A 15509-nucleotide genomic window follows, 5' to 3' on the forward strand; every position below is an offset into this window, starting at 1 on the left:
ACATCCTTCAACCCCTCATCAAACACGGGCTGCACATCCCTGCCCTCCTCATCCAACCCCCCCAAATAATCTGTAATATCCCTCCCATCAAACTCCCTCATTTCAAACCCATTGCCCAAAAACGCAAAAACATTATCGCCCCAATACACAATCTCAAAATCCTCATACCGTGGACTCTCCATCATTTTCAAAAAATGGAGTCTTGATCCCGGCCAGATGGCTGCCTGACCATCAGTTTTCCCTTGTTTAAACCACGAGCGACAAGGTGATATCTACGCCGTGCGTTTGAGGAAGAGATCGGCGTGTTGGCGGAAGTGGAGGGAAGGGGTAAGTTTTGGGGTTAGGGATTTTATGTTTTCGATTTGGGTTTTTGTGATGGCGTGGAAGATGTAGCGTGTCCATTGTTCGATGAGGGGGATGAAGGAGCCGTGGCCGAGGGGGCCGTAGGGGCCGCAGAAGGAAAACGTGTTGGGGAAGTTTGGTATGCCCACGCTGAGGTACGATGTTACCCCGTTTTCGGTGCCCCACACAGAGCGTAGGTCGTGGCCGTGGGCGATGAAGGGAAAGCGCGGGAGCCATGAGGTGTTGAAGCCTGTGGCGCAGATTATTACGTCGACGGTGTGGGGGGTGCCGTCTTGGTCGATGAAGCCGGTGGGTGTGATGGTTTTGATGGGGTCGGTGAAGACGGTCGTGTTTTTGGCGACGAGGGCTTCGAGGTAGCCCGGTGCGGGGGTTGGACGACGACACCCTGGGTTGAAGTTTTTTGGAATCATTTTCTCCGTCAGACGGGCGTCGTGGTTTAGCTTTGTGCGCATTTCTGTGGCGGCGTATTCGCGGGCTAGACGGGCTTCTGGGCTGCCTTTGATGATGAATTTGAAGCGCTGGTTTAGCTCGTTTTCGATTTGTTTGCGGTATTCGAGATACTTTTGGGGGTTGTTGGATAGGTACTTGAGTTGTTCTTCGCTGTCTGGGGAGGTTAGCTCACATCAGGCTCGACGGGGAAGTGGTGGAGATGAGAATTTCGCACATCGGAAGTTTGCTCCATTCTTTCCAGCCCAGGTTTGTGCAAAGCCTGCTGTGATCCAGATGGGTGATCGCACCCAGTGGTAGAGATGCTCAACTTTTTGCTGTATAGCCGCAACGATTTGTACACCTGAACTTCCAGAACCAATGACAGCTACCCTCTTATTAGACAGATCATAACCTTCCTCGTAGTTTGCAGAGTGCATTAGTTTTCCTTTGAAATCGGACAACCCCGGGATATCTGGCCATTTCCAATTGTTCAAGACACCACCAGCATTAATGAAGAACTCGGCACTATCTTCGAAAACCTCGTCTTTTTCCAGATCACGAACCTTGCACCGCCATAGTCCAGCATCATCATCCCACTCGACGTGCTCCAGACGGTGGCGCAGTTTGATGTACTTGGCGATGAAGTCGTTCTCGCGCTCAATCGATTTCAAGTATTCCCATATCTCAGGCGAGTACGAGTAGAAGTGCGACCAAAGCTTGATCTTCCAGGAGAACTGGTAATTTACAGACGGGATATCACACGCACATCCAGGGTACCGGTTTTCTAGCCATGTACCCCCAATGTCGTTGTTCTTTTCGTAGCAAACCATTTCAAGGTTCTCCATCTCTTCCTCGGCTTTCTTGAAGAAGTTTAGAGATGAGGCGCCCGCTCCCATGAGAATGACCTTTACCCTCCTCTTCGTCCCCATTGGCTGTTCATTAATCTGGTATCCATGCTCGTCTGTTTTGGGCGGGAGCTGGTCGCGGACTTGCATATTTTCGTCTGCATCATTTCCAGGCGCTGCATAGAGCGACTTGGGTGGATCCGATTGTACACCCATGTTGCAATATGGGAGAGTAAGAGTGTGGACCCTGTTGTGGAAAATGACAAGTGCGGATTATCAGTGATGCCCTGGTATATACGTGTGCATTGTCAAACCTCGGATATAACAACTATAAGGCGGAGACAGTGACAGCATAGGCAACATGCGGGGTAAGCTCCAGCAGCGATCTATGGTAAGTAAGTGTGTCATCCCACGATGCGCACAAGCATTTGCTGAGCTGCGGCTGATTATAGTTGTGGCGTATGAGAAGCTGATAAGGGGGTATACACCAACACAGGAAGAGGAAGGCACAGTCCGCAACAATCAATTAAGTGGGTCCTAGAAGGTTCAGATTGGATTGATTGATTACCGCTTTAAGCCTAGTAGTTACCTATAGGAGTTTAAGCCCTACCTAGATAGGTAAGTGGGTCTAGGAGAGTGACCGGATTGAATTGATTGTTGCGGAGTCTAGAGGAAGGCACTGCAAGCATGGAACCAAGGGAAATGGAGTGAATCATCAGGATACTCTCGCCGTGATTATGCATGATGCAGTGCCGAGATTGTTGAATAGTCAAGAAATTAGTCGGGTAGGGTGGCTGTCATGTGTGATGAGTGTTGGTCAGGCACACTGTAGGGCTCCGCTCCCGGCTTGGCTTGATAGACAAGTGCTGGGCTGGTTATGGGCTGAGAGCAGCGAGTTGGCCGCGACGTCTGCACACACGCCCTATCCGTCCTTTTCGACGACGACGAATTGCAGTGCAGTCGTCGATTACTTGGCCACCCACCTGTCTCGTAGTCCTGTCGCCGCGCCACACAAACGGGCCGTTTTTCGGTTTCCCACGCCAGAGACGCCCAAACACGCTGCTCCACACTTTCACGACGCACAGGCAGCGCTACCCCGTCCTCATTCCAAGACACGGGAGAAGACATTTCTCGGCAGCGCATGCGAGCGCACGACATTGCAGAGTCGCAAACACCCTCTGGTTCTTTTCTGCGCCCAAATTCTACAACAATCGCGCTGGCTAGATTTCGAGACCCCTAAGCCCAGCATCTCTCAGCGGCCCCGGTCATGGTGCCCGCGCAAGTCTGCCAGATAGCCTCGTGAATGAGTCGACCAACTGACTGACGACCGACACTGTCAACCGCCTCAACACGCATTGCGCCTTCCTCGTCGCCGCCGTCGCGCCTTCCATACGCCATGTCGTACTACGGGAACGGCCAGAACTACTACAACCCAAACATACCGCACTCGAGTGGTGGAGGCGGGCCCGCCCAATATCAACACCGCCGCTCCATATCCAGTGCCGACCAAATCAGTCATACAAATGGAGGACCTCCCACGGCCTACGGGGCTCTTATGCAGCCCGAAAGGCGCAACAGCTTGGCCGCGCGCCAGAATGATGAGCTCTTCATCGGTGCCAACAGCTCCCCGCAGCCATCTCAGGGTCCAATGTCGCCAACTTCGGCGGGCGGGTACAGCAGTGGCTACGGCTACAACCCTCAGGACTACAACACCCAGCCCATTACTATGCCGAATCCCCAGCAGTTTGGCGCAAACCGCACCTTTGCCCCGCCAGTGTCTGTTTCCTCGCACCAGCCCTACAACCCAGCCGTGTATGCGAGCAACAGTCTCGTGAGGACAAACACGGCAAACCACCCCTATGGGTTCTCGCCCACGTCGCCAACGGTTCCCTTTCCCTCGCCCGCGTCATACCAGAGTTCGCAGTTTGCACGGGCTCCGTCAGTGCAGAGCCGTACGTCAGCTTACGCGACGCCCGCCTCAAACGCTTCTTCGGGATATTACGCCTCGAACGCGTCGCATGCCCCGCTCCCGTCACCGCCCACATACGATACCGGCTACGGCTCCCAGCGCGGGGAGAGATACTCTGGGCATTCAAATCAACTCCCGCCTACGCCCGAAGTCCCACCGCATGGTTCCCCCCAGCGAAGCAGCACCGTGTCGTCGCGACCGCTGCCTCCCCCGCCGCCGAATGAGGATGACGACGATGACTACTTTTCGCCCACCAATGACTACCAAGACGAGCTATTCAATGATGTTCTCAGCATGACGTCGACCAGCGCCTCAGGGGCCCAAGTACAACCACCCAACGGCCAATACTACGAGGAGAATGGCCACAATGGGGGCCAGATGGTGCCATATCCCCCTGGACGGGAAACCTATGCCAGCGACGAGAGCGATGTGGAGGCAGCTGCCGGTTTGGCTGCACTTCAAATGGCCGAGGAACAAGACAGGGCCGACGAAGCTCGAAGGGCAAGTGGTGGTGGCCCCGGCCTATACAGCAACTACTCGTCCGTGCATTCACCCCCGATGCCTGTAGAACCTGTGCAGGGGGGAAGCGCAAGCGACAGCGACTATGTGGGCATGGACGTGGGTACTTATGGCGGCGGCTTCATGCCCTCGTTCAACTACGGCGGAGATCCAGACCAACTGGCAGCCGGTGGCCACACAGCATCAAGTTCAGGGTCGCAACGGCGATCAGACCATCCCGGCGACGATTACGACCCGATCCACCCCTTCCCCTCGTTTGCGAGTAATGCGCGTGTGGACACGTTTGGTACCGGGGGGCTGGAGGAACCTAGCGCGCGGCGGCGGAGCTACGATGAGGGCGATGAGGTCATTCTCATGGACAACGCCTCTGGCATATCCGGCTCTACACTCGTGGGGCCTTCGGCTGTCATGCCAGGCGAACCGCCAGACATGTTCTACCACCCTGGCATCTCGAATCGGCCTCTGCCTCCTCCTCCGGTCAATACCAGCCCTCGGCGCTTGAACCACCAAAGCAATGGCTCTTCCGGCTCGGGTTCCTACGAATACTGGCGAAATGCTCCTTCAGCACGCGGCTCATATCCTACCGATCCTAATGCCCTGCAAATGATATCTCCCACAGGAGCATATGTGCCCCGCTCTACCTCTCTCCTCCAGCACAGCAACGCCCGCGATGCCATACCACTGCCACGGTCGAAAACAGACGCCGAACAAGGACATCGGCCCAGAGGTGCTGGTAACCGCAACACCTTTTACGGCGGCGCCATGGATAGTGACGGCAACACATTAACCCCTGGTAGTGCCGAAGCTGTAGCCATCGACCTACCCACCATCCCCGCCGGCAAGCGTTTCAACCCTGCCAAGCTGTCCAGCATCGACTTCAAGCGATGCACCGAACCCTGGGCGCTTAGCTCCATCATTAGTTGGCTTAAGAGCATGACTGAAGGTGAAAACGATCTCAAGGAAGCGCCGATCCAAGAAGGCTTAATCGCCCTCTTTACCCACAAAGTCCCGACTATGAACATTGCTGATGCCGAGACGCTGAGTAGCCGCGTTGTCGCAGACATGTACAAGGCAGGCACACTTGTACATGAAGAGGAGTGGCTCAAGTTTTCGACAGCCAGCATGACTGGTGTCATTTTCCAGCTTACAGGAGCAGGATGTTATGCGCCCATGCTGCACACACACGCAAGTCCTGGTCGATGCTACTCACACCACTGCCAACGCACCCTCAAGAAGATCGATCTCCATGCCCCATCGGCTGCTCCTCGTGCAGAGGATTGGGCTACTTTCTACAAGTTGAAAAAGGAAGACCTGGAAGGCGCGAACAAGAAGGAAATTGAACGCCAAAATATTCTACACGAGATTGTACAGGGAGAGGACAACTACATGAACAGACTTGACGTCTTACGGCATCTGTACCGCGACCGACTACAGTCTGCCCAACCGCCAGTCATACCCCCTAAGAAGCTCGACAAATTCATCCGGGATGTATTCAGCAAGGTTGATGCGGTGCGAAAAGCAAACGAAGACCATCTCCTCCCGCAGATAAAATACCGTCAACAAGAGCAAGGCCCGTGGATTGTTGGTTTCAGCGACATCTTCAGAGAATGGATACGGAAGGCGAAACAAGCTTACATAGAATACGCAGCTGCCTTTCCCTATGCATCCTTCCTTGTTCGACAAGAGGCCGACAGGAATATGCTGTTCCGGACCTTTCTGGACGAAGCCCAGAAGAACAAACTTTCAAACAAACTCGGCTGGGACACATATCTCAAGGGGCCCATTGACCGACTGCAGCGTTATGGTCTTCTCATCGATACTGTCATCAAGTACTCGACGGTAGACAACGAGGAAAAGCGAAACCTTCAAATCGCCAAAGAGGAGATCAAGGCGGTGACTCTAGAGTGCGACAGTCGTGTCGCTGAAATGAGCCGAAAGGTCAATCTCACCGATCTGCAAAACAAACTCATCCTGAGACCGGGTATGCAACGAGTGGAGCTTAATCTTGATCATCTCGGGAGAGAACTCATCTTCCGGGGTGACCTACAAAGAATGGGTGCTAATCGGTTCAACTGGCTTGAGACGCACGCACTGCTATTCGACCATTACCTGGTACTTGCAAAAACAGTCGCCCACAGGGAAGCGGATGGTTTTACCAAGTCTGACAAGTATGACGTCTCCAAATTACCAATTCCCATGGATCTGCTTGTGCTCGAAAGCGAAGACGATGATCCTGTTGTCCGCTCTACTATGAAGGGTATTTCAACAGTCACTACTGTCTCCGGTCGGGTTGGTGGTGGGGCAGCAGCGCGCATCAACAGCCCATTACCAGGAGCCCTTCAATACACCAACACCAGCAATTCCCTCGGATCGCAGACTACCAATGGTTCTGGCAAGACACTTGTCAACACTGCGTCGAATGATGTCGCCAAGGACGAAAAGGTGCTGTACCCATTCCGGGTAAAACATTTGGGTAAAGAGACGTACACGCTGTACGCTCCATCAGCTCAAAACCGAGCAGAGTGGTGTGACAACCTCATCATCGCAAAGACACGACACGCAGCAGCATTATTCGCCCAAAACGCTGAACCCTTCCGGTTGCGTGTCATGGCTGATGCTGCTTTTGCCTACGATAGCGCGATGCCATCGCAAAGAGCAATCACCATCAAAGGCACGCCCTTGGACCGTGCAGTTGATGAGGTGGAGAAGCTTTTCATCAATGTTGGTCGTCCTGCTCCCATCTGCCGAGCACGCGTCAACTGCGCAACAGCTTTCAACCAGCCGTATGGCAAGCACATGGTAGCGGTCGGCACAGACATAGGAGTCTTTGTGTCGGACTTTGACAACCCCAGAGGCTGGCAAAAGGTAGGAAATGTCATTGTTTGAAGTGATATGATGCTAACAAATTCAGGCAATCCAAATCCCGCGAGTAACACAAATAGCCGTGCTAGAACAATTTAGCCTGATGCTGCTCATATCAGACAAATCACTCATCGCGTACCACCTCGATGCCGTTTGTCCTGTGAGTGGCGTAGCACCCTCCAGCGACTCCACCCGCCGCGCCCCTCAGAAGCTCTCCGGCGCCCGCGACATTGGCTTCTTCGCCACGGGCGTAATGAAAGACCGAACGCTCGTCTTCTACAAAAAACGCGACAACATCTCCTCAACCTTCAAAGTGCTCGAGCCCGTGTACCAAAAGTCAACAGAGAAGAAATCCCGCATCTGGAAAACCGGTCGCACAGAATTCTTCCGCGAGTACGATGAATTCTACATCCCAGCCGAATGCTACACCATCAACCTCTTCCACTCCTCCCTCGCCATCTCCACAGCAAAGGGGTTTGAAGTTTTGACGCTAGATAAAAAACACCCCTGGTCCGTCCCCGACCTCGAACAACCACACGTAGCAACCATCGCGTCGCGGCTCCAAAACCAAAACCCCCTCGGCATGTTCCGCCTGTCCGACCAAGAATTCCTCCTCTGCTACGAAGAATGCGCCGTATACATTAACAAAAATGGCGACATTTCCCGCTCCGTCATCATGGAATTCGTGGGCAAAGCCAAATCCGCCGCCATGTATGGACCGTATGTTCTGTTGTTTGACCCCGATTTCGTTGAGATTCGGAATGCGCAGAATGGGAGACTTAGACAGGTGATTGCGGGTAGAGATGTTAAATGTCTGGATGATGGGTTGAGTGGGGGTAGTGCGCATAATAGGACGGTTAAGTTGAGTTTGCAACATCCGGCTCATGAGAGGAGTCAGGTTGTTGTGGAGTTGGTGCTTAATGAGGGGCAGAAGGAGTGATGTGTAGGGGTGTTGGTGAAGTTTTTCATGGTTTCGCGGGTGAGACTGTGCTGGGCTGTGGGTAGGGAGGTGGGTGATGGAGAGGAGATGGGAGTTCAGGGAGTCATCATCATCATCATCATATGTCTCGCTCGCTGTGCGTGGGACTGGATTTGTTTACCCAAACATTTTCATATATGGGCATATCACTACTGTTGTTGTTGTTGTTGTTTAGTATATAGCAGTGGTGGTTGATTCCCACCCACTATGGTTTACCTTTCTGTTTCCTTCAGTTATCGATCACACTATGCGGCAAATTTTTTTTAGCATTTGGTTATTATTTTTCTGTAGTTATAGGATACCTAGTTCTTAGTCTTCACTCCTGGACGTAAGTAGGAAGTTGTAGTACATGTAGCAAAGTCGTACTTGTAAAGACACCAATCATATACTCTACCTACCACGTTGCGAAGTACACGTCACAAAAGAGAGTGTTTTTAATTTATAAATGCACATGGTTGTTGGTGAGCTTGGGTGTGGGCGGGGGAACATGTGTGTTTTCCGTCTTCTCCGTGTACGTGTACCACACTTTCCATTCCCGTCCTTTGTAGCACTGAACAACACTGCCAAGATACAGCCAAGCAAGATCTACAGTGCGGGAACTATATACGGTGTTTTGCGTGTAGCGCTGCCTATGTAGTAAACTTTGGGCGTAAGTTCAAGGGGGCGAGCAAGCCCATGTCCCGTCGTGGTTGTCAAACCTTGATTCAAAACAAGTAAAACAAGCAACTGTTCTTGTTGGTGGAAAGCTTTTTTAGCGCATGAGAGGGGGAGATGCGCGGAATAGATTGGATTTCGGGAAGCTGGGAAGCTGAGGGACTGGATTGAGTTTGTAATATGTAAGTATGCTGTGTTCCGGTTCCATGTTCATTTCTAATCTGCAGAGAAGGAGGGTGTGGTGGTGTAGAAGAAACCTCACGTCAGGATAATAACTCGATATACTTACTTTGATTATCTCATCTGCAGTGTATTCCCGCCAAGCTACCACCATCATCACCATCATCACTATGTCAGGTTACATTTAGCACGGGGCTGGACGCCTTGCCGAGAAGAGCACAGCGGTAACTAACCACTTGTTGAGACAAATGCCAAATGCCAAGCGCGGAAACACAGTTCCACCCACCCAAGTGTGCCAAGCCTTCGCCCCAATAAAAGTAAAAAAAAAAAGTCAAATAACTACTGTACTTCCGCTTCGGGGTTATTGCCAAGAACTGCGGGATCCCCATGTGCAAATTGGCAAGACCTGTTGCGGAAAGTGTGTGTGTGTCAGGCTTTGGTTGGGGAGGTATTTTGGTTAATCGGAGATGGACGGGGGGAGGACGAGGGCGAGGGACAGGGTACTATGGAGAAGTGCCAAGAAGTGTGTGGTGACTGGGCGTGGGGGGATGTCGTGATGGAAACTGCGACGCTGCACTACGAGGATCCAAGGACTAAAATTTCCAATGGAAAATTATCCCAAGTACACAACCTACGCGAACGAAAAGGAAACATGGACGTGCACATCAGATCCGGCTCAAATCCGGCTTCATGGCAATAACAAAACGCGCAATAATCACTTACTATCGCGTGTACCCCACAAAACCGTAGACGCGGGCTGGGGAAGCAGGCAGTCAAAGCCGCGGGCGGTGGAGTAGGTATGCTTGGCGTTAGATTTGCTGCAAGATGCTGGTTTCGGGGGGGGGGGGCGTCAGCGCCTTGCACTGTGCGGTCAGAAAAGAAGCACTTCGCTACTGCAGGTGCATCTGTATGTGACAGTGGGGAAGGGTGTCGGGTTGGGAAGCCAGTCGCTTGACCACAAGTTTCAGCACCCAATGTTGCTCACCGCTTCGTCTTGCAGGAGGATGTCGACGTGGTAGTTTGTGTGTGTGTGTGTGTGAGAGAGAGAGAGAGAGAGAAAGAGTAGCTGGACACGCGGACGGATGATGTGTCGGACGGGGTTACTTTGGAAGTTTGAAACGAGTTCCACGGGCCGTTGATTGATGGACTTCGATCAAGGTGTACCTGCTCGCGATCGGGAGCCGTCGTCCGGCTGTCTTACTGCAGACTGCAAGGGTAAATTGATACGAACCCCGCAATTAGAGTAAGCAACGACGACGGCTGGGTGAGTAAGTCGTTCAGATAACTGCAGACCCACAATGTCCATGCTGTACAAGAAAGGGGTGCGAGTTTGTTGTGCTAGTGACGACACTGGTGTGGGTTTAGTCTGGTCATCCGCCCGCCAGATCAAAGGACAGCAAACCAAGTCTCGTACTCTCGTACCCGGGGCCGGTGAACCCCCACGATGGTCGCGCCTTTGGCGGCAGTACAGCATTGCCCGTGGTCGTCTCGTCGGTTTACTCTATACAGCTGATGACTGCAGCAGCTTAGACCACGTTGCGGGATTTTCGTGCGCTCCGGCCAAATGAGTTGAGTGTTTGCTATGCACGTCTTTTCATGCCCTCTGGCGGGCGACGGGATATGCTAGACTAAGAGTACTGGATGACAGGCGCCGGTCCGATGGAATTTGAGCTGAGGGTGGCTAGTCCTGCCACCTGACCATCACCGTCTTGAGGCTCCGACGTCAAGCTTTGCACAGTGTGATCGCCGACGCACATCATCAACCACACATTTCGCAGTGTGGAGTGGAGCGCCAGGTCCAGGGTCTTTTTGTCGCAAGAGGTGCATCAAACTTGCAGCTGGGTAGTGGGCTCTGGTACAGTGGGGGTTGGCGCAGGGAACCTAGGCCGGGGTTTGTATGGCTTTGAATTAAAGCCACTTTAGGCCCTCGAACCGGCGCGGCAGCAGTGCCTGTATTGTGTCCTCGAGCCCACATAACTTTGCGCAGACGCCCGCCGCGCCCTCGCTGCCCCTTTTGAGGTCAAGCCCGGAAGTCGTCGCTATCCTAGACGACCAAGTGCAAGCGAGCCGGCCAACGTCACTGATCTGATCGCATTGCCCTGGCCTGGTGCTTTTGCTTTCACCCCTCGCCTGCGCCTGCAACTGCATCACCGCACGGTCAGTTGCCAACTTCATCGCCAGCCCGCACGGCCAGGCCTCAATTCTAGTCGTCGGGTCCGCCCTCGGACGACTCTCTACCTCACCCCCAGTCCCTCGGCACGTTGTGTGAATGGCTCTGTCGCAAATACAGCATTTCTACCATACTCCGCTCTTGCTGCCCACCCTACACCTGCACTCGTGCAGTGAGCTCGAGGGTTCCTACCATTGTCCGAACCCCCTCCAACGAGCGTAGCGACAACCCCCAGCATCTCACGACATTCACCCCGGACCCCTTCCTCTCCCATCATGCCCATGGTTGCCGACGACTCACGTCCGCTGTCAATCTCCTTCGATGAGCGAATCCTCTCCGACTGTCTTCACTACCGAGACTCACGACCAAGTGACCACCGCTTTGCAATTGAAGAGGAGGACGAAAGCACCGGCACCGCAAGTGAGCCCGCCGAACCCCTCACCCCGACCAGCCATACAAGTGAGGGCACGCCCTACCCGCACCCGTTCCGTGACGATGAATCGGTAGACGACGTTTTCGCGACGCCTCGCCCTGCGCCGGGAGACGCGCGGAACAAGACCCCGCCGCAACAAGCGACCCAAACTTCACAACCCCAACCAATCGTCTCCACATCGCAACCCGTTGACCGCCAATCACCGCCCGAAAGGCGCCGTCTCGGCCAGCGTGTTGGTAAGCTGTTCCGTGGAAAGTTACACCGGGGCCACTCCAGCAAGGATGGCGCCCAGTCGGAGAATTCAAGTGCTTCGACCAGCAGATTCCCAAAGCCCACTGCCGAGACTGATACCTATATCGTCAAGACTGGTGTAGACGGCCCGGCTGAAGTATCAACTCCGGCAGTCGACATTCCTAGGCAGAGTAAGAGGCTTTCCTTTTCTCTTACCCGACGTTCAGACAGATCATCTCACGGCCACTCTCCTCCGTCTGGCTCACCTATGAGCACCATGTCGACGGATAAGCGGCCCATGTTTGGGAAGAAACCTGCGTCCTACACAAGCATGAATAGACCCCGCCCGGGCGTCACCTGGGCTGGAAACGGAAGCGACAACACGTCCAAAAGGTCTGGCTTCTCCCGTAGACGCTCGGCAAGCACAGAGCAGGTCCCGCGTATCGACGAGCACGGACAAAAGCCGACTGCTGGCATGTTGGCTACCTTTTCCAAACCCGCTGTGCAAGGCGTCGGCATGAAAGCACGACGACTCAGCGTTAATCTTCCAGACGACTTTATAATAGACTGGTGCGAGCTCGACAAGGAATTCAAGAGTTCGAGCCTGATGCCGGGAAAAAGAGGTCGCATTCTCGGCAAGGGCGCAACGTCCGAAGTGCGAATCATGGCACGAAGAGGAGGCATCACAAGAGAAGAAGACTTGGTGGCAGTAAAAGAGTTTCGGGAACGTGACAAGGAGGAGACGGAAGAAGACTATGTTCTCAAAATCAAGTCGGAATACAGCATTGCAAAGAGTCTGCATCATCCTAATATTGTCGAAACAGTACGCCTATGTACGAACCGCGGCCGCTGGAACCACGTCATGGAATTTTGTACATATGGAGAGATATACTCGCTGGTCGAACGTAAGTTGTTTGCCGGCGGTGTTGAAGGTTTCTACAGTCGGGACGACCGGTTATGTTTTTTCAAGCAATTACTACGCGGTGTCGACTACCTACACAGTCACGGCATCGCCCACCGCGACATCAAACTAGAAAACCTCCTCCTCAGCAAGGAAGGCCACCTCAAGATATCCGACTTCGGCGTCGCAGAAGTCTTTAGCGGCGAACACCCCGGCCTCCGCGCCTCTGGCGGCGAGTGCGGAATAAACATGGGCGACATCCGTCTCTCGGCCCCAGGAATCTGCGGCAGCCTCCCCTACATCGCGCCCGAAGTCCTCGCTAAAGACCACAGCTACGACCCGCGGCCCCTGGACATCTGGTCGACCGCCATCGTCTACCTCACCATGACATTCGGCGGCTGTCCCTGGCAAGCGGCAAAAACCGAATTCGAATACTACGCCCGTTTCAGCAAAGGCTGGACCACCTGGCTCGCCGCCCACCCGGACGGCGTCATCTTCGACGGGCCCGACGGCCACCCCAAATGTGGGAAACTCTTCTCTCTCATCGAACCCCCCTCTATCAAACGCCTCATGCTGAAAATGCTACACCCTGTTCCTGATAAACGCATTACTATTCGCGAGGTGCTCAAGACGTCGTGTATTCGCAATATCGCGTGTTGCTGTCCGGAGAGTTATGAGGAGCCGAAGATTACCTTCGATGCTAGTAAGGCGGGTGGCGTCAGGGGGTCGAAGAAATATCTTCATCGCCATGTTCCGCCGAAGCCGGAGAATAAAGTCGGCAAGGCGTTTACGCATCGGTTTGATATGGGGGAGAGGTGAGGGGGTTGGGGGGGGGGGGGGGGTTTCTTTTCTGTAGATGACTTGACTTGACTTTCTGTTGTGTTACGATGGTACGGTTTAGCATTCACGGGCGCTCGTTTTCTGTGCTGTGGCTGTGGTTGGGCTATATATGTATGAATGACAGGCTAGGGCAAGACTGGGTTGGTGGATGAGAACGATTAGGCAAAAGGGTGGTTTTTTGACTTGTGTTTTTTTGTCCACAAGAGGAATTTGTGGATAGCGATAGCATGGGGTGGACATTTTCACAGCGTTTTGCGCGCATGTTGTGTTGCATGTTTTTTGCGTGCGCGGTATAGCTGTCTAGCTTAGACTGCATTCATCATCATCATCAGCTTGTTCCGAGTGTTTAGATGAGGGAGACAGCATGAGTGTCCATGAGCGCAATATCGAATACAAAATACAGAATTATGTCATTTCTCAACTTTCTCACTAGTTACGATCATCTCACGTTTCACATCCTATCACAAGCCTAATCTCACCTTGATGTGCTCACAATTACTTAACGGCATCCGTACCAAACTACGGATTACCAGAACAAGATAAGATAAGACAAGACAAGCAACGCCGCCATTGTTCAACGGCTTTCCCGGCTTTTCCCCGCATACGTTCGTGTTGATAACGTGGCTGCGGGTGCTGATCTTACCTGCGAACGGGAGGGGGATGCGAGCATTTGCCCGTGTCTTCCCGTTGTGCTTCCGTTTGGTATTTGCGTCTGCGTTGTTTTTTTCCTGTTTGGAGGCGGGATGGCGCGGATGAAGAGGTGAGGATGGGGGGAATTATGTAAACGGTGTAAACTGGAAGATTTACAAGTTTCTTACCAGGTGTGGGGATGCTTGAGGTGAAAGATGGGTGTGTAGACATGGACTTTGGTTGTGATAGCATGTTGTAGAACATGGATATTGATTCTCGTGTCTGGATCAAAGATGTATACTTTTCTCGTTTCCCTAACTCTAATCTTTGCATTTTTCTATGGTTATTTTCCGAATATACTCCACTTTGGCGGGTGTATATAGTTGCAGGCGCGGTATAAACCCGCTACCCTACCTGCGTGGTGCTGTGCTGCGGGGTTGCTTACAATAGTCACACCGCATCTTAACCAACGTAAACGTTGATCCCGGACCTAACTATCCAATCCCAGCTCTTCTCCTTTCCACCCAATTTTCAAGCCTAACTTGGGCCTTTTTTCCTCGCTTTTGTCCAACGCCCTACATTTGGCCTTCAGACACCCAAGCCCAGCAGACAAAGTAGGTACAGCAACCGGATACCGCCCCACACACACACACATGAACCTTAACGGTCCGGTGAAAAAAACCCGCACCCGCATGCCAGCTCGCATCTCACAAATCGTTAGTTCTCGGACCGTTAACCCAACCTATTAAGCACAGACAAGCACCCCCGCAGTCGCCCTAAGAAATGCTTATCACAACTAAGCCTAGCGAATTTCAGACTTAAGCCTGGTGGAGTGGAGGAGGGGGGTGGCTTAGTGGTGCTTGGGTTAGCTTACCCTATATACTACTACTACTGGGTTTGGTATATAGGTATGTATAGCCGGGCGCTTGCTGCTGCATGCTGTGAGTAGTATGGGCGTACTGGTTGATGTTGGGGCTGCATGTATGGCTAGCTGGCTGCGAGTTTGGTGTTGGTGTTGGCGCTTTTCTGGTGCGGTGCTGTAGGTGTGTGTAGGTAGGTAGGTAGGTAGGTAGGTAGGTGTATGCGGGTGAGATGATGGTCTGTGTGAGACTGGTAACGCGAATAAGTGTCGGGTACCGGTACCGGCTGCGCTGCAAAAGGTAAAATGTGTATGTAAGATGCGAGATGCACCAAATGGTATTACGAGAGTGGCGTGATGGGAAATTGAGTGTGCGAGCTGAGTGTGTGCACGTGTGTAGGTGTGAACGGTGAAATGTGTGTGTGGGGGTTAGATAGGTGGAGCTGGAGGGGAGGCGAGCTAGTGACTAATGTAATAGGGTGGGAGTTTCGGTTTTGTGTGGTGGGCTAAGATGTGTGGTGTGGTAGATGCATGGTAGGTGGGATGGGGGAAGGAGTCGCTTGTGCGATGACGGAGGTGTGTAGAGTAAAATATGTGCTTCTTCGATTTAAGTATCTAGCGACAAATCCATGTACAACAAAACAC

The 15509-nt window shown here is 52.9% G+C and overlaps 3 protein-coding genes across 3 annotated transcripts; 2 read left to right on the forward strand and 1 right to left on the reverse strand.

Moving 5' to 3' along the window:
- Positions 1 to 272: 272 nt before the first annotated feature.
- On the reverse strand, positions 273 to 1853 carry PtrM4_000440 (TrkA, flavoprotein involved in K+ transport; the record flags this gene model as incomplete). The annotated part of the gene is made up of 2 exons (XM_066102543.1): positions 273 to 967; positions 1028 to 1853. 2 exons carry the CDS (start codon positions 1851 to 1853, stop codon positions 273 to 275), a joined length of 1521 nt encoding a protein of 506 aa, XP_065964745.1.
- Positions 1854 to 3033: 1180 nt separating this feature from the next.
- PtrM4_000450 (ROM1, RhoGEF, Guanine nucleotide exchange factor for Rho-Rac-Cdc42 GTPase) lies at positions 3034 to 7927 on the forward strand (the record flags this gene model as incomplete). The annotated part of the gene is made up of 2 exons (XM_001941652.1): positions 3034 to 6990; positions 7037 to 7927. 2 exons carry the CDS (start codon positions 3034 to 3036, stop codon positions 7925 to 7927), a joined length of 4848 nt encoding a protein of 1615 aa, XP_001941687.1.
- Positions 7928 to 11245: 3318 nt separating this feature from the next.
- On the forward strand, positions 11246 to 13527 carry PtrM4_000460 (SPS1, Serine-threonine protein kinase; the record flags this gene model as incomplete). Its single annotated transcript, XM_066102544.1, has 2 exons — positions 11246 to 13238; positions 13505 to 13527. 2 exons carry the CDS (start codon positions 11246 to 11248, stop codon positions 13525 to 13527), a joined length of 2016 nt encoding a protein of 671 aa, XP_065964746.1.
- Between the last annotated feature and the right edge of the window lie 1982 nt (positions 13528 to 15509).

Source organism: Pyrenophora tritici-repentis, chromosome 1 (genome assembly GCF_003171515.1).
Source record: "Pyrenophora tritici-repentis strain M4 chromosome 1, whole genome shotgun sequence".
Classification (NCBI taxonomy): Eukaryota; Fungi; Ascomycota; class Dothideomycetes; order Pleosporales; family Pleosporaceae; genus Pyrenophora; species Pyrenophora tritici-repentis.